At 41.6% G+C, this 19,493-nt stretch overlaps 1 protein-coding gene across 1 annotated transcript in view; it reads right to left on the reverse strand.

Moving 5' to 3' along the window:
* Positions 1 to 19,493, reverse strand: part of SNX30 (sorting nexin family member 30) — a 114,932-nt gene that overhangs the window by 52,899 nt on the left and 42,540 nt on the right. The window contains exon 2 of the mRNA XM_061200095.1: positions 9,995 to 10,186. Coding sequence (XP_061056078.1) covers positions 9,995 to 10,186 — 192 coding nt within the window. The remainder of the gene's footprint in view (positions 1 to 9,994; positions 10,187 to 19,493) is intronic.

The raw sequence follows: 19,493 nt of genomic DNA on the forward strand, positions 1-19,493 counted from the left end.
GGTGCGCGGGCCTCCCACCATCGCGGCCTCTCTTGTTGCGGAGCACAGGCTCCAGACGCGCAGGCTCAGCAATCATGGCTCACGGGCCCAGCCGCTCCGCGGCATGTGGGATCCTCCCAGACCAGGGCTCGAACCCGTGCCCCCTGCACCGGCAGGCAGACTCTCAACCACTGCGCCACCAGGGAAGCCCCCAAAGCAGGATTTTTATACACTAATTTGCCCAAACCAAAATTATGCCTCAGATAAGCCATTTTTCCCTGTGAGGATACCAACTATATGACGGTCACAGTTCTCAGAGGTTAAAGCACAAGATAAAAATGGTTCAAACTACATTTTATAAATTTATTGAAATCTTTCAAGCCAAAAGTCTGTTTAAATCCACAGAACCAAGAAAATCTTAAAAACACATGAACAAGAGACTTCCCTGGTGGTGCAGTGGCTAAGAATCTGCCGGCCAATGCAGGGGACACGAGTTCAATCCCTGGTCCAGGAAGATCCCACATGCCGCGGAGCAACTAAGCCCATGCGCCACAACTGCTGAGCCTGCACTCTAGAGCCCGCGTGACACAACTACTGAAGCCCGCGAGCCACAACTACTGAAGCCCGCGTGCCTACAGCCCGTGCTCCACAACAAAAGAAGCCACGGCAACGAGAAGCCCGCACACCACAGCAAAGAGTAGCCCCCACTCGCCACAACTAGAGAAAGCCCGCGCACAGCAACGAAGACCCAATGCAGCCAAAAAATTAATGTTTTAAAAGGACAGTAACTTAAAAAAAAAAAAACACACATGAACAAGAGTCATCCATCAAAGCAGCAGCCAGTGAACAGCTTTGGCATCAAAAATTATGATTTCATCCTTCCCAGAAGCCAGGCTCACGGGCTGAGCAAAATTGTGCAGTTAAAGGACTCAGTCTTAGACTAAACCCCAACTAACTCTTTCTGCCTCTTCTCCCCTTTTCAAAGTTTCACATACCGGCATATGCCCATGAAACACAACCTTCCCGTATGATGCAGGGGTAGGGGTGGGAAGACATGGGGAAATTTGTTTAATTTAGGCATTTGTGATTTATTAGAAGACTCCCCAAAGGAATTAGCATTTTAGAACCAGAGAGAGAGAGACAGAGAGAGAGACAGAGAGAGAGAGAGAAAGAGAGAGAGAGAGGCAGAGAGAAGGAAAAAAAAATAGAATAGTTAAATCCAAATCACTACTGATGAATCTTTAGGCATAAGGGGTGACAAATACTGGCAGCAGTAGCCTGGCACTCCTCCTGAGGCAGGGGCATGAGCAGTCCTAGCATCCCTGAGATGCCACCAAGCCTCCCGGAGCCTCAGTTTCCTCAACAGTAAGAAGGCAGGTTGGAAGGGACATTCTTCAAGACCGCACGGAGTCCCCCAGCAGATTCTGTCTGGGGACTTGTCGATGATTATGGGCTCAGGAAAGGTCGATTTTGAAGGGTGACAAATGAATGCAACTCATTTTCATTGTAAACAGAGCTAATAGAGGGCTCTACTTTCTGCCCTCTTCTGTCACATGATATCCACTGGTTGTTCCTCTTTATTATGGCTTGCAAAACCACTTCATTAAATTATAGTCTATGTAACATTTCTACTCTAACTTTGAAATCAATCTTTGGTAACTACAAAAAGCAGTACGTATGATAAAACACAAGTTTTGTTTCTGCTGTAACCAATTTTACTTTCGAGCAACTGCTTTTTTTTTTTCCTTCTATTTATTTAGGTTAGACACACTTATTTTAAACCTTCAGGAAAATTAAAGAAATAAAAAATAAAAGATCAGCCATAATCTCTCTAAATGGAGATAAATGCAATTAATATTATGGTTTATATCTTTCCATGTTTTTTTCTATGCACAGTCACTCATATTTTCCTATGTCTCTTTAATATATCTTAGACATCTTTCTGTGTCAGTAAGTTCAGATCTACATAATCATCTTTAACACACATGGATATACCATAATTAAACCAAATCCCCATTTAGGTTGTTACCAATTTTTCAATCAATAAACCATACTACGGTAAACATCACTGATAATCCTCTTGAAATTACGAAAGAATATACATGAAAGATGAAAGAGTATACGTATCTTTAATCGACAAATTGTTTCCAGTTATAGACTGATTTATATTTTTAGCATATAGTCTCAATACTGGTTATCTCTGATGGAAGTATAACTGAAAAATAACATGTCATCTTTGTTTTACTTTTGTTTCTTTAATGACTGTTGTTGTTGAACATCCTTTCAAGTGTTTGTTGGCTGTATATTTTTCTTCTTTTGTGAGAAGTCTTTTTTTATATTTGTGAGTCTAGTCTTTTCCATTTGTGAAATCTTTTATAGCGATCTACCTATCATAACTGCCACATGGCTTTTATTATACAGAATTTTAAAATTGTTATATAGTCAAATTCATCCATTTTTTCTCTTTATGGTTGCTACTTTTAGTGTCATTGATAAGAAGTCTGTCCTCATTGTAAGCTTTTGAAAATATTCACCTGAATTATCTCCTTTATTTATGGCATACATGTATATATATATATAAAATTGCTGCTATGCTACTTATAGGAATCTATCATTAGGAAATAATGTTTAAACTGTGGCAAAGATACCTGTATAATGATGTTCACTGCAATATTATTTAAAATAACAAATTCAAAGCAACCTAAATGTCCAACAATAAAAAACAGTCAGGGAAATTATTGTATATTTATTCTATGGTTATCAGTAATCATGTCTGTAAAACATTTTTAATGACAAAAATGCTTCAGTAATAGTTTTAAGAAAAAACAGCAGGATACAAAATTAATTATACATATTTTATGATTTCATTGGTGTTGAAATTTTCGACATAAAAAGTTAGAAGAAAAATCTAGGACTTATGATGACAACTTTACATTCAACTTTATTTCCAAACTTTCTAACATTCTTATACAATACTTATAGTCACACACACAAAAAACTCATTTTTTAAAACAGCTCCTTTAAGGACAGGGGATTTAATAAATCAGTAAAATTTGTCTGATGCTTTGGAAAACAATAACATAAAAAAAAAACCATCATGAAAGAGAAGGATGCTCACACTCTCTGACCTGATAATTATTTTACTTATTTTTACCACCACTTGTTCTAGAAAAGATAGAGTGATATGTGGAATATGATCAAATGACATAAATTAGAAGTAGGTGAGCAAGATAAAGAAAAACAAGGACAGAGAGAAAAAGTAGAGCTGGGAACAAGGCTAGCAAAACGCACTCACTTTGGAATTCTGCACACTTGTTAAAATTGGGCCACAGACATTACTGTAAATTTCTGGAAAGAAATCTAGTCCGTTATAAGACATACAGTGCTCATAAAATATGCAGGCCAATAAAATATGCAGGCCAATATGAGTCTGTAGTAAAATTCTCCTCTGTGAAATTCAGGGTCTGACTTAGAAAAATAAAGTACTAATAAGTGTTTATCTCTATTTTCTAGTATTTGTGGTAAACAAAACAATAAAAAAGAAAGTGCGCACCCACAATTCCATAATCAGAGGCGACCACTTTACAGTTTTGTTCTGTGTCTTTCCTTACGGTGTTCCATACTCTAGAATGCCCCACAAAGATCATAAGGTCATTCGTACACACCTGAAGTCAGATCTACAAATAGGTAGCCGAGCACGAGAGTTGTAATGAAGAATATTCATTCTCACCATTGCATCCTGTGAATATCTCCTTGGTCATCTCTAGGCATCTCTGCCAAATTTTGTTAAGTTTAATACTTTGGAAGACCCAGCACGGAGCCACAGTAAAATCAATCCCCCAGGAGCACATCCAGTCCCCTGGGCCTCACCGTCCCACAAAAGAACTCCTCTTTATTCCCTAGGAGCTGATGGGCCCAGTGACTATGGCCTGGAGCCTTTCCCAAGAATTTTCAGTCAACTGAAAAGTTGATTTTACAGTCAACTCACTCTAGAGAGGCTTTGTCTCTGTCAGAAACGCCATCCGTCCAGGCCACGGCTGGATCCTAACAAGTCTGAGTAACCCCCTCCCCTCAAAAAAGAACCTCTTCCCTTATCAGATATTAGCCAGCTAATCCCATTCTGTTTCAAAGCCCTGTAGCTCTAAGAGCACCTGAGAATGATGCTGAAGAGGTTTCTGGCCTCCTTCTTCTGAAACGAGCTTCCATTTATTACCTCCTCCTCAGATCTTCCCACCCAGCTCTCTGGAACACCCGTCCCGTAAGTAATAAAGTCCTGTAGTTCCTCAACCTGCTCAAGTTCTGAAAGCTGGCTCTCCCCTGAGAATACAGCCCCCTTGCTGTCCCATCAAGTGGAAAGCTGCTGGTGTTCTTACATTTCACAAACCTCTAAGACCAAGACCAAGAGTTGCTGTTGACATCCTGCTCCCTCCACACCACTCCTCCCACCCCTGAAAATCCTTTTGAGGCTCATGCCATCAGGTTATAGACATCTCTACCTCTCCTCACACCTGTCATCTGCTGACACCTCTGGCCTTTCTCCTGATTCCCCTGAGAGCACCTCAGGGCACCTGTGGGCTTCATAATCTGGGTGCCCACAAGACGCAGGGGGGTGCCCACAAGACGCAGGTGGTTCCCACACACAACACCCACCTCTAAGCCAACTACACCTCACTCCATTGCCACAGCCTCTCCACAGACTTTGTCATCACACAGAAATTCAGACATCTCCCTCTCTAACTGGCACCTCCTGTATTTCAGACTCTTCCATCTCCCAGTACCCCTGGTTTTTCAGCCTCGGAACCTACAGTTCTTGACAATCCATCCACTCCTGTCTTTACTTTCTTCCTTACTCAGCATCAATTCCACCAACCATCACTTCAGCATCTTACCTGCCCACATCCTAAATGTCCCTTCCACACTGTCATTCATACAACTCTGGCAAAAATGCAACCACCTACTGCCTGCTTTTCTAGACTTAGGCACAGTCTGGAGGAAAAACAAAATCAGGGAAACACACTGACTGAAGCAATAAATTCTACAACTGGACCCTCAACACTGTCAAGCAATCTCTTGATACTTCCTTAGTCAACTCTCTTCCCCATTTTCCCCATACTTCCTTAGTCGACTCTCCGTGAGTTAATGCAAAGCCTGTAGAAGTTTTGAAAGCTTCTAAGCCTCACTTCAAAACCTGCCCCTTCACTCTTCATGAAGACCTCATCATCTATTCATAGAGAAAACTGCAGATATAAGCAAAGAACCCCTCAACGTCTTGCCACAAAACAAAAACAAAAACAAACCACTTCCCTTCTTCTTCCAGAAACAATGAAAAAAGTATGCCGCCCCCATCAGAGGCCACTCCCTCCCCTCCACTTCTGCCGGGGACACTCTCCGCCCACCTCCTCAGAGGCTTCCATCCTACTCTCCAACCTTCAACCCACAGTCTCCTTCTCCACCAACAATGGCCACGTGGAACTTAAACAAGTCTCTTTCACCCTTAAAAAACAAACAAAATGCCTCTCCCCCTCAAAGCCACATCCCCCTCTCCAGCTACTGTTCTCTCACTCACTTTCATTGCCAAACTACCAACACTCACCATGTCTTTTCCTTCTTACTTCCCACTCATCCTAACCCACTGCACACTGATGTACCACCCCCCCCAATGAAGCTGCTCTCACCATAGTCATCAATAACCTTCTCATCGTTAAATCTAACATTCACTTTGTAATTCTTACATATAACTTGACCTCAGCAGCATTTAGCCTGCATTGGCCACTGAGACATCTGAAAAGAGGAATTAATTGGAGCATAAGCCTTGGAGATGACCATCTGGCGATGGGATAAAAGACAAGAGGAGGATGGCTTCCAAAGGGAGCTGAAGGCTGCTCTCTGTTTCCCCAACCTCCAGTCTACCTGCACATCATCATCAATTTCAATAGTCAGGCCATGGTAGTAGATGACAGTGCTGGTGCGGGGGATGGGAGGGGCGGTGCGGGTTACTTTCTTGAAAACCATGTCTTCTGAAAGCACAGCACAAGACAGATCTGGGTTCAAGTTTTAACACGTATTAGTTGCATGTCTTTGAGCAATTTTCTTAATATCGTTGTGTCTTAGTTTCCTCATTTGCAAAAGTAAGAATACACCAGTACCTACTTCCTTGAGTGTGAGGATTAACTGATGATATATCTAAAGCACTTGGCACAAAACAAATGACAGCTCAGCCACACGGCGGAACACTACTGCAGTCTTAGAGATGATGGCGTAACAACGTGCTCACTGGCATTTACTAGCAGAGAAAGACATTTGCGTTGTACTAAGTGAATTGGCCGCATGTAAAATACTCATTTTTGTGAATGGATAGAGACAAATAGTTCAGAGAATTATAAATGATTATTTCTGGCTGGTGAGCTTGTAAGTGTTCTTTTATTTTATTGTTTTAGCTTACCTGAGTTTTCGAATTGCTCTATAATGAGCACATATTACTTACATAAAATAAAATTTAAAGGGTTTCTACTGCAAAAAAAAAAAAAAAAAAGTACAGCATATGGTAAATGCTCAATAATTAGCTATTATTATGATGTTACTTTCTAGAAGCCTACAGAGAAAACTGCCAGGATATGCCAGCCCTGAGAAGGCCTCTCCCCACCACTGGAGAGAGAAGATAGCCACGACTTAGACCGCAGGGGGGAACACTTTCCCCGCCTTGGCTCTCAGCCCTAGGCTCATTTTGGCTCAGGCAAAAGCAGCTCTGTACTTTGTCCAGCTTTTGTCATCAGGAATCTGAATCAGGCCTAGGAGTCAAAGCTCAAAGTCATAAAGTAAGTATTTGTACAACCTCGTCCTCTGACCATTAACTTTGCTTGCAAAGCTCAGCAGGAGTGGGGTGCTGGGACAAGATCAGGAGTTTGGGACCCTGTGTTCCCGTCTGTCCTCTCTCTCATCCCCATGCATCCCTACACGTCCTTTAATACAACACTCAGAAAAAAGGTGCCAGATGCATCACCAACGTATTAAACCTGGTGTCACTATTTGAAACAGGAAAAGAAAAGGACTCTGGTTTGAGATCAGAAGTGGAATTCACGGTAAGAAGTAAAACTTAATCCTGCAACAAGTTCACCCTTAAGGTGTTGTCCTCGAAGCCAAGTGAAAATGTGGGATTGGAACTTAGAAAGATTATCCTAAGACATCATCTGACTTAGAGGAAAAGAGATAGAAATAAGAGCACAATGGAGAAAGGGGAAGTAAGGACAGAGAGACAGCAGAGGAGAGAGTGGTGAGCTGCAGCACGGGCATGAGCCTGAGAATCCGCTGACAGGGAGAGAAACTGCAGGGTGGAGGACAAGCAGGGGTGGGGAAGCGTCAAGACAGGTGAGCACTGCTGTGCCAGGCGGTCACCTTGACATTCAGCTGTTTAGAGCACAAATTCAAGAAAAACATGTTTTGCATTTCACTGACTACAGGGTATAAAATAAGTTGACCCTACGGAGAAAAAAATAAGTAACTGGAAATGATTCATGGGAGTATGTGTATCATCCTAGGACCTCTGAGGATATAATACACATCTAAGCACCTAGCAATGCTGAGAAATACTACCCAGTGGCAAAAGAGACAGGGGCAGACTGTGTGAGCGCATATGCCTGTGCACACATACAAATTTTCAAATGTGAACCAGGTGTGGAAAAGACAAGGCAGTAATATAGTGGTACATGGCAGAAAGTTAATAAATATTAGTTCCCACTCTTCTCTTACTCCTCCTCTCCCTGACATTAAGACTAACTACCTGTATGCAGAAAACTATAAGACACTGATGAAAGAAATTAAAGATGATACAAACAGATGGAGAGATATACCATGTTCTTGGATTGGAAGAATCAACATTGTGAAAATGACTATACGACCCAAAGCAATCTACAGATTCAATGCAATCCCTATCAAACTACCAATGGCATTTTTCAGAGAACTAGAACAAAAAATTTCACAATTTGTATGGAAACACAAAAGACCCCGAACAGCCAAAGCAATCTTGAGAAAGAAAAACGGAGCTGGAGGAATCAGGCTCCCTTACTTCAGACTATACTACAAAGCTACAGTAATCAAGACACTATGGTACTGGCACAAAAACAGAAATATAGATCAATAGAACAGGATAGAGAGCCCAGAGATAAACCCAAACACATATGGTCACCTTATTTTTGATAAAGGAGGCAAGAATATACAATGGAGAAAAGACAGCCTCTTCAGTAAGTGGTGCTGGGAAAACTGGACAGCTACATGTAAAAGAATGAAATTAGAACACTCCCTAACACCATACACAAAAATAAACTCAAAATGGATTAAAGACCTACATGTAAGGCCAGACACTATAAAACTCTTAGAGGAAAACATAGGCAGAACACTCTATGACATAAATCACAGCAAGATCCTTTTTGACCCACCTCCTAGAGAAATGGAAATAAAAACAATAATAAACAAATGGGACCTAATGAAACTTAAAAGCTTTTGCACAGCCAAGGAAACCATAAACAAGATGAAAAGACAACCCTCAGAATGGGAGAAAATATTTGCAAATGAAGCAACTGACAAAGGATTAATCTCCAAAATATACAAGCAGCTCATGCAGCTCAATATCAAAAAAACAAACAACCCAATCCAAAAATGGGCAGAAGACCTAAACAGACATTCCTCCAAAGAAGATATACAGATTGCTGACAAACACATGAAAGGATGCTCAACATCACTAATCATTAGAGAAATGCAAATCAAAACTACAATGAGGTATCACCTCATACCAGTCAGAATGGACATCATGAAAAAATCTACAAACAATAAATGCTGGAGGGGGTGTGGAGAAAAAGGAACCCTCTTGCACTGTTGGTGGGAATGTAAATTGATACAGCCACTATGGAGAACAGCGCGGAGGTTCCTTAAAAAACTAAAAATAGAACTACCATACAACCCAGCAATCCCACTACTGGGCATATACCCTGAGAAAACCATAATTCAAAAAGAGTCATGTACCACAATGTTCACTGCAGCTCTGCTTACAATAGCCAGGGCATGGAAGCAACCTAAGTGTCCATCGATAGATGAATGGATAAAGAAGATGTGGCACATATATACAATGGAATATTACTCGGCCATAAAAAGAAACGAAATTGAGTTATCTGTAGTGAGGTGGATGGACCTAGAGTCTATCATACAGAGTGAAGTAAGTCAGAAAAAAAAAAATACTGTATGCTAACACATATATATGGAATCTAAAAAACAAAAAAAAAAGGTTCTGAAGAACCTAGGGGCAGGACAGGAATAAAGACGCAGACGTAGAGAATGGACTTGAGGACACAGGGAGGGGGATGGGTAAGCTGGGACAAAGTGAGAGAGTGGCATGGACATATACACACACTACCAAATGTAAAATAGATAGCTAGTTGGAAGCAGCCACACAGCACAGGGAGATCAGCTCGGTGCTTTGTGACCACCTAGAGGGGTGGGATAGGGAGGGTGGGAGGGAGATGCAAGAGGGAGGAGATATGGGGATATATGTATATATACAGCTGATTCACTTTGTTATAAAAAACTAATACACCATTGTAAAGCAATTATACTCCAGTAAAGATGTTAAAAAGAAAACAAAAAAAGAGTAATTACACCAGATTATAATCATGTTCTCATCACAGAGCTTCAGGTTGATACAATGATTAATAAATTTCAAGAGTAATGAGATATTAACATGTTAAACAATATCATGATAGAAAATAAGTGAAAGTACAGGGTTTTAAAGTTTCATTTGAAAGACTGTAGTCACAATTTCTCCTTCATTTTAAGGTTAAAAAAAAAAAAAACTTATGTATAATCCTTTTAAATCTGAATATATCCACTCTCCCAAAAAGCTATACCCACAATTGTCATAAAGGTGAACAGAGTTGTACAAAGGAAGGGAAAAAGGCAGGAATCATGGCGGTAGGACTTCAATTCTCCATGACACTCCAGACAGGTGGAAGATAATAAAAAGACCTACTTTCGTGGTGATCCTGTAAGTGATGTAGGTCTCCATCGTACAGACATGCTTCTTGGGATCATCAACCGTGACAAAGAGGTCTCTGGTCTCACCATCGATGTCATCATCAAGTTGTAGTCTGTTGAGAAGGGAAGATGAAGAAGCTGGACTTGCAGGGCCTGCTGGAGTACCGCCATTGGGCAAAATGAGATCCTGAAGGAAGAAAAGAATCATCTTACAAAGTAGCTAAGAACACACACCTGGAGAACACCAGCAACAGCGGCTGGTTTAGCCAAACCAAGAAACACCTCTAAATACAAAAATAACTTTCAAAGAATCTGATCCTCTCCTTACTTACCATTTCTTAAGTGAACAAGTCTTTTACAACCAAGAGAAACACGACGGGCAATGCTCTACACCAAATCCTGTTGATTCATGTGTCAGCAAGCGCTGCAAGAACCAACAGTTCAGGGACAGAGAACATGACAGCCACCACCATCTTCAGACTTCGACAGAGAGAGAACTCCTGAGCACACCACATTCTCTCTTTTCCCCACTTTCTCAAGACCACCACTTGGGCCCAGGTAAACATTAAGGGGCCAGAACCCTCTTAAATATCCAACACATTTAAAAACCTAATCAACCATCACAAAGAGACAGCTAAACATTATGTGCCTCCTGGAATAAGTTCACACCACCACCTATGAAGTATGCTTGCCAAAAAACTGGATATGAGTCCTGAACAAATCTCTAGACACAACACCAATTTATAGGCAATAGAGAAGAGTGAGGAACATGTTAAATACTGCGAGGACGCAATCAGCAGCATCTACACAGTGTGAAGCTAAAGAGAACCAAAGACCCAGTTTCTTCAGTAAATAAATAAATTGTAAGGAAAAAAGAAAGACAGAGTTGGAAAGAGCACCTATAGATGTAAGGAAACTTAAGAGATCTATCAACAACTGCAGTGGGTCATGATCAAAACACAGGGTTAAAAGATTTTGAGACATTCGGGAAATTTTGCATATTGATCAATTATTTGATGACATGAAGGAATTATTAGGTGTGATAATGGAAGTATTATGATCTTACAAAGTCTTCATCTTTTAGTAACACATAACTAAAGTATTCATAGATGAGATGATAGGATGTGTGGTATTTGCTTCAAAATAATTAAGGTCGGGTAGTTGGGATATAGATGATACAAGATGCCCCAAAGCTGATCACTGTTGAAGCTGGTACTTGCAGGTTCACTATAAATTCTCACCTCTTCTGTATGTGTTTAAAATTTTCCACAATAAAAAAGTTTAAAAGGGGCGGGGGGAGCAAGTACCAGAAAAGAAAGGGAAGGAAAGATTAAAAACTTACGGACTTCTTTCTTCTTAGGCCTCAGTAGGAAGCCACTTGAATCAATTATGTCCCTATAATATCCAAAAAAGATGCAGTCTTCCAGTTACCTTTTCTGGCTTTAAGATTTGATAAGAGAACAAAGCCCTGTCTAGCAGTAGATGTGAAAGCCTCTGAATGTCACCTTGGAATCATTAGAAGGCAAAGACTAAGGAATATGGCAAGAAAGTGACATGATACTAAGCAAACAGCCTTGGTCAGGAATGTTTTCTGCATTCCTGACCTGTGGGTAATCAGATCACAGGCTGGGCGTGGGTCTTTCCCCAGAATGATCTCTTCTTGTGTGCAGGCTGGATATGACTTAGCCCCCAGAGAAGAGAACATACAGGAAATGAGAAGTCAATCTAGCAGTCATGTCCATAAGCTCCAGATGAAGATGGCACATCTGGAAAGAGAGTATGGAATGAGGCAGAGGGAAGCATGGTCTGGGGTCAAGGGCAATGTCACCCAACTCAGTGGGTGATGGAAACTAAACAAAAAAGGTACCTTCCTTTGTCCCCCTGACCACAGATAATTTAATCACATCCTTACTTATGCAATGTCAAAAATACTTTTGTAATTACTGAAAGGGTACCATTTCACAGAAGGTACTCATGGGAATGGACCCCACCCCTCCACTTCTCAGCCCAGGGTCTCATCAGCTGGGAAGGCAAGCCCCTCAGCAGCTGCTCTCCGTGTGGACCATAGAACCTAGCTACAGCAGCATCCCACGACCTGCTTCCTCAGCACACTGATGTCACTGAGGGCATGCAGTGTCTAAATCCCAGGGTCTAAGGATCAGCGAGGGGACAGTTTCTCTGGAGCTGTGAGACAACCATCACGTCTTCATCATTTCAGTAAATATTTAAACACTGACCTCAGGCAAGGCACCATGCTAGGCATTGAGGGGCCCACCCTTACATTTTAACAACACTAGCTCACTGGGCCTCAGAAAGGCTCTATCACCTATGGCTAAACATTGCACAAAAGAAAGAATGAATTCAAAACCTTTAGTCAGATAAGCCAGCATCAGCTCAGACAGCAATTTTCCACAATCTGGCCTGAACTGATCCTGGAACCCACTATGCTGTTTCATATTTCTCATCGTTGCTTACATAGCGCACACACACACACACACACACACCTCTTTTTTATGTAGAGGGCTCCAAGGATCTCACAGAAATATGCTCAAATGCCCCCTCCTCCTAGAATCCTTCCTGGATCCAGCCCCTGACAAAATTAGTCACTCCCTTCTCAATACCTTGAAGATACTTCCACTGAAGCAATTTTCACAGTTCTAATCATTTATTTACATATATAACTTATCCATAAGCACTGTGCGTCCAACAACTGTAACTGTGCCTTGTTCACCTTTGTGTGTGTGTGTAATTATCCATCCATCTGTTTGCCTGTCTCCCAGTGACTCCAGGCCAACTCCCCTAACCTCAACTCCCCTAACCTTTGCTCTGGGGACCTCAGCCAATAACCCTCCAGGAACGGCCCACATAAAGGTCTAAAAGGTCTTGGCCAGACAGTGGGAACTGAACTGATTCTCAAATCAGTTAGCAGGGGCTGGGGAGGAGAGAGTCACCCAGACCTTGTCACACAGCAGATTCTTTCCTTTAGGACTACACAACCAGGGAAGATACCCACACCCTTACTACAGGGTTCCCGTAATATTATTTGAGCATATATGAATAGCTAATGAGCTACGGATGCCTGGACTTTCCTAAAAAGGGATGCTACCACCTCCGATTTCCATGGCACGTCTGTGTGCAGGGCTTCCACATTCTTATTTCGCTGCCCTCTACGTCAACCTCAACCTTGTGAGGTTAGCAGACAGATACTATCTCCACTGATGAGGAAGCCGACTCAAAAAGGTAAAGGACTTCTGTATCCAAATGTATGGAAGCCAGTTATCACTCTACTGGGTTGAGCTCAGGTATCTGGTTCCTAGTTCAAGGGTGTTATCAAGCTGAATCCCCTTTGTGTGGCTTTCCCTAACCCAACACTGTCCCTCATCTCCATTCTCTGGCCATAAATCCTTTTGGGTAAACATGAAGCTTCTGTTTTTAAAGCCAGTCGAGGAATGCTTACATTTTCCCTTAGGGTCTGAATACAAGTTCTCTCCCAGATAACACCCCTCAAGATATGGTTCCCACGAGAAACAAACATGGAGGGAAAAGACAAAATTCTGAGGAGGAAAGGGCAGGGGCTTAGGTGGACTCAGTGACCCAGGCTCCTCTACCCTCAGAGTCCTCCGGTAGCGGGTTTGCTTCACTGAGACCTGAGTTCTAGCGCACGTATTGTGGGAGGGCAGCACCTTTACAACTAACACGAATTACAAAACGCGAGAAGTGCCAGAATCCCTTGGCTCAACACAAAAGCCTCCTGTTTCATTGTTGCTGCCCTACAGTCAGTCCTCCTTACTGCAGCCAGAATGCTCCCTGGAAAAGGTCAATCAAAACATGTTACCCCCCTGCTCAGAACTCTGAAAGACATCCATCCAAACACATTCAAAATAAAATCCAGACTCCCTCCCATAACCCACAAGGGCCAACATGATCTTATCACAGTCTCTGACCTCATCCCAGACGTTCTCCCCACTCCCCTCCAGCTCATCCTGCTCTACACACCTGGCCTTGGCTTATCTGGACCTCAGGGCCTTCATACTTGCTGCTCACGCTGCCTGGAACACTGCTCTCCCCTCCGACTGCCACTGGCTTGGCTCTTCTTCTCAAACAGGTTTCTGCTCAAATGACACCTACTCAGAGAGGCGTTCTCAGCCCACAAAAACCTAAAAATATCCCTGCACCCTCCATCATTTTCCAGTCCCTTCCCTGGCTTTATTTTCATCATAGGACTTAGCACTGTCTGAAAATGTATTATATATTAATTGATTATCTGTCTCTCTGACTTCCCACCAGTCTGTAAATTCCACAAGAGCAGAGACTGTGTCTTCTGGAACATAGTAGGTACTCAGTAAGTATTTGATGAATGAATGAGTTTTAGAAATGACCCAACTCAATCTCTTGCCAATAGAAGCTACTCAATAAACGTCTGTTGAATGACAACAAAACTGAGGCTAACCTGGACGGACTGCCCAGTTTTGAATCCCGGTTCTACTATTTACTAGCAGCATGACTTAAGTAAATTCCTTAATCTCTCTATTGCCCCAGCTTCGTCATTTGTCATTTATAAAACGGGTATAATGGGATTGAGTTAGTTAGCATATGGAGCAATTGGAACAGCGCCTGGAACGTGGTAGGCGCTATATCACTATTAAAATACTCAAAAAAAAAAAAAAAAGTCAACTTGTCTGCAAGTATTCCTGCATCCCCTTTAGACTATGGGGCTGGGTTCACAGTAGACCATAAATGCTGCTGCAAATTAAAATTGCACCTAGAGTTACAGTTGGTGCCTTAACCACACCTTCCTTAATGATTTCCCTGTAGCAATAGATATATCTACAGTAGCCTTTGTGAGAGTTACAACTACATAGTTGATAAATACACGAAAACTCCTCAACGCTCCAAAATATCAATTCTTGCTATGCAGTTTCAGTTATAAGAGAATTTCTTCTCCCCACCACCCCTTTTTACTTAAGAAGAGAAATACATAACCAGGCCACTTTGGAAACTGCCCTCGTTCAAAGAATTTCAGTTATAAGATCCACCATTGTGGTCAGCCAGCCGCAAGAGAGATTATTAAAATAACGTTAGTCACCAGCAAAATTCTATATTACATTAAACATAGGGTTTATGAAAGAAAGTGGTATACCTTAGGGGCCAATATGGACTTAATAAAAACAAGTCATGCTAAAACACTCTAATTTCTCTTTTTCATACTATTAGAGGAGTGTGGGCAACATGATGATCTCGTTTCAGAAGAGCTTGCCAAAGCCTCTCAAGGCATCCTGACGGCTACAGGAGAATGAGAGCTCTCTGAATGCACAGACTGTACCTGACTTGTCTTAATTGACCTCCCTCCTGCCAGGCACACAGGAGATGCCTGAAGAATGAATGCGCCCTGCACAAACTGAACAGAACACTCCTGACTGTTGACTTTGCTGTAAAGTTAAATTTAGGCCAACTATGGGCAATAACTTCAAAGGAAAAACTCAAAATTGTTCTGTTCAAAGATGTTCATAACAGATCAAAGAACACAGAGTGAACCCTGGAAAAGCTCCAAAGGCTCACTAACCAGGAAATGATAGTGTTTACATTAATAACAATGTTACACACTCACTAAAAAATTATAAATCTAGACTTCTAGACAAATGCACTGAATTAATAAGCTCAGGTCTTTGCTTTCTCCCTCTTTCCCCCTTCCAGATAACAACCACTTGGAGAATGGGAGAGAAAGGGCAGTGGGGGGGCGGGGAAGGGGGGCAGATAGTGACTGGAATGAGTACCAGATTAGAAACTAGGAAAGGGCATCATCCAAATGCCAAAAGTTTTGAAGATTTCCTACTGGAGATAATTGGGACTCAACTGAGAAAAGAACTAAGAGGTATCTTTAACCCATGTCACTAAGGTCACTTAGGGTTATCAAGGTTACCTAAGAAGTAGAAAATGTCCTGAACCCTCACAGACACTCTAATTTGAATTTGCAATTGTCTGGAGGGATGAGGGTATGGAAAGGCCCACAGTGGGGCAAAGGAGGACCCCCAGAGTGTCTGGCTGCTGTGAGCAAGGGGGTGCCAGCACAGGCAGATATATACCATGTGAGGACCACCAGCAGAGGGTGCCTTGCCCCCAGGGCTTCACCTAGCCAGGAGGGGTAGAGATGCAAGAGAAAGGTCAGAGGAACATGAAGGTGCCTGCTTGCACCTTCATGAAGTCAGCTGCCCTGGGTAGGTCCACCAAGCACAAAGGAGGCAAGACGGCAAATTCTGAAAAGGCTGGACTCTACCGAGATGGGGAGAGCACCTAAAACAAGATGGAAGCCAGGCTATACTGGATCCAGACACAGAGAGGAACTAGGCCAAGTCTTCCTGACCGACTGTCCCTGACACTGGTTTTCTTTCTTCTGATTCCTTTTCCCAAGGAGAGACCACTCAACTGATTTCTCAACTATTATTCCACTCAACCTAAGATCCAAGAAGACAATTCTAACATCAAGTAGAAACAGGGGGATCCAGGGAATTCCCTGGCAGTACAGTGGTTAGAACTAGGTGCTCTCACTGCCGGGGCCCCAGGTTCAATCCCTGGTCGGGGAACTAAGATCCCGCAAGCCGTGCAGTGAGACAAAAAAAAAAAAAAGAAAGAGAGAAAAAGAAAAAAGAAACAGGGGATCCAATAATTCACTTCTTCTGGTGAGAGGCAAATAGCAGGCCTGTATTACCTCATCAGACACAAGAAAACCAAAAAATATACCAGCCTATATTAACTCATCATTCAGACCCAAGAAAACCAACACATGAGGAAAAGCAGCACAGTCCTTAAGAGCAGATAAATATATACATTTGAAAAGATTTATCCCGTAAAACACTACACTTTAGTCCACATCTACCTTGTGCTCCCATTCCCTGGTGGCGCAGTGGTTAAGACTCGGCGCTCCCAATGCAGGGGGCGCGGGTTCGATCCCTGGTCAGGGAACAAGATCCCACGTGCATGCCATAACTAAGAGTTCACATGCCACTGCTAAGGAGCGCTCGATCCGAAACTAAAGGAGCCAGGCTGCCGCAACTAAGACTCGGCGCAGCCAAATAAATAAATAAATATCTAATAAAAAAAGAAAGTGGAAGAGGGAATAAAAAAATTAAAGCATAAATTGAAAACAGAAAAGAAAGAGTAAAAGTTATAAATAAAACCAAAATTTAATTCTTCTAAAAGAATTAAATATAGAACTATATTAATATAGAATAAATATAGAATTAAATATAGAGAAGGAGGGGAAAAAGGAGCAGGCAATAACGATTTAAATCTTACCTCTGTGTATGATTATAAATTACAAGGATGTGCTATGAATAGCTATGCTAATAAACCTGGAAGTCTCTTTGGCCATACACTGCAGGAAAATGTACCGGCCAAAGAGAAATTAAATTGATGTAGAAAACCTAAACAAATAAATAACCTCAGAACTGCTGTCAGAGAACTTTTACTGAAAGGTGAGCTAAGCCCCAATGGTTTTACAGCTGAGCTCTAATGAACCTCAAGGAGCAAGTCCTGTTTTATTCGAACACTCTAAAACACATTTAAAAATGAGAAAACTTTCAAATCATTTTATAAGGGTTACCTATATCTGATATCAAAATAGTAGGACAAAAAAGGAAATTAGATGTAAGTGTAAACTTCGTCAGTAAAGTAACAGCAAATGGTACATTAGAAGAATTTTTTTTTTTTTAATGTGATGATCCATTTATTTATTTATTTATTTATTTATGGCTGTGTTGGGTCTTCGTTTCTGTGCGAGGGCTTTCTCTAGTTACGGCAAGTGGGGGCCACTCTTCATCGCGGTGCGCGGGCCTCTCACTATCGCGGCCTCTCTTGTTGCGGAGCACAAGCTCCAGACGCGCAGGCTCAGCAATTGTGGCTCACGGGCTTAGTTGCTCCATGGCATGTGGGATCTTCCCAGACCAGGGCTCGAACCCGTGTCCCCTGCATTGGCAGGCAGACTCTCAACCACTACGCCACCAGGGAAGCCCAAGAAGAATTTTTTTAAAAAGAAAGAAAGAAAACTAATATACCAGGATTGAGTCAAACATAATCCAAGAAATCAAAAGTGATTTAACATTAAGAAATTTATTAATGCTATTTATTACATTAACTGATCATAGGATCACTGTCCAATATAATCATGCCCACAACTACCAAAATGCTTATTGGTATCATACACTGGTAAATATCAGCCATTCCATTAAAATCTCTAAGTAAAATTAAGAAATAAAAGGAAGGTTCCTAAATATGTTAAACAGTATATATCAGAAAACATCAGCAATGAACCTTGAAAACACTGCTCTAAGTGAAAGAAGCCAGACATGAAAGGCCCCATATATAATTCCATTTATATGAAGAATCCAGACAGGCAAAACCACAAAGATAGAAAGAAGACTCTTGGTTGCCAGGGGCCGAAGGGAAGGGGAAAATGGGAGCGAACACTTAATAAATATGAGGTTTCTTTTTTGGGTGACAAAATATTCTGGAATTAGATAGTAATGATGTTTGCACAATGCTGTGAGTATACTAAAAACCACTCAACTGTAATATAGTTTGAAATGGTGACTTTCAGGGTATGTGAATTAGATCTCAATAATATATTTTTTAAGCAGGAAACAATATGAAACACTGGAGGCATGTCTACAAAATTCAGAAACAAGACTCTGATACCTAATCACCCCATTATTCAAATCGTTCTGGAGCCTTGAGCTAGCGCAACGGTGTACAACAGAGCTCCACGCACTGCAATCATTCAAGAAGAAACACGCAGTGATCTACCACATCACTTCCTTGCAAAAGGTTGGTTTCTTCAAAAATTAATCTAAAACTATAGTACACATAATAGGGAGAAAATGTATTTAAAACTTTTTAAAATGATAAATCTAAACTGATGTCAGGTATTTACTAAATAACATTCAGTGACAAAAGGAGAAGACACAAACCACATGGTAGATTGTAGTATCGTTTGCAATTATTAACTCCTATTAACTCCGTACCTTTAAGAGGATTATACACACTCACTATTGCCAAGTGACTGCCGACCGGAGGGCACATCTCCACTCGAGTCCAGTGACTGTTGGCTTGGCTACGTAACGGGCTCTGGCCAATGGCACATGAGCAAATGTGACCTACACCAGATGGGAGCAGACACTTTAAGAGCCACTGCATGTTTCCATCAGCTCTCATGTGCTGTCTCCTCTGCCCTGAAACTAGCATGTCCCAAACAGGGGCTGTGCCTTCAGAAGGGAAGACTTGTGGAAAAGAGCCATAGCAATGGACTCCCAGCCACCGACACATAACTCGATCTAGAAATTAATGTTTGCTGCAAACCTCTGTATTTTTGGAATTTGTGGTTTATTAACCACAGCAAGACTAATACATATAATTATTAAAATGTCTATGTAATTTTAAAAATCTAGGTAAGAGATAGTGTGTAAACAATATGGAATTTTAAGATGTAGGGATTTATCTTT

Source organism: Eubalaena glacialis, chromosome 9 (assembly GCF_028564815.1).
Source record: "Eubalaena glacialis isolate mEubGla1 chromosome 9, mEubGla1.1.hap2.+ XY, whole genome shotgun sequence".
Lineage (NCBI taxonomy): Eukaryota > Metazoa > Chordata > Mammalia > Artiodactyla > Balaenidae > Eubalaena > Eubalaena glacialis.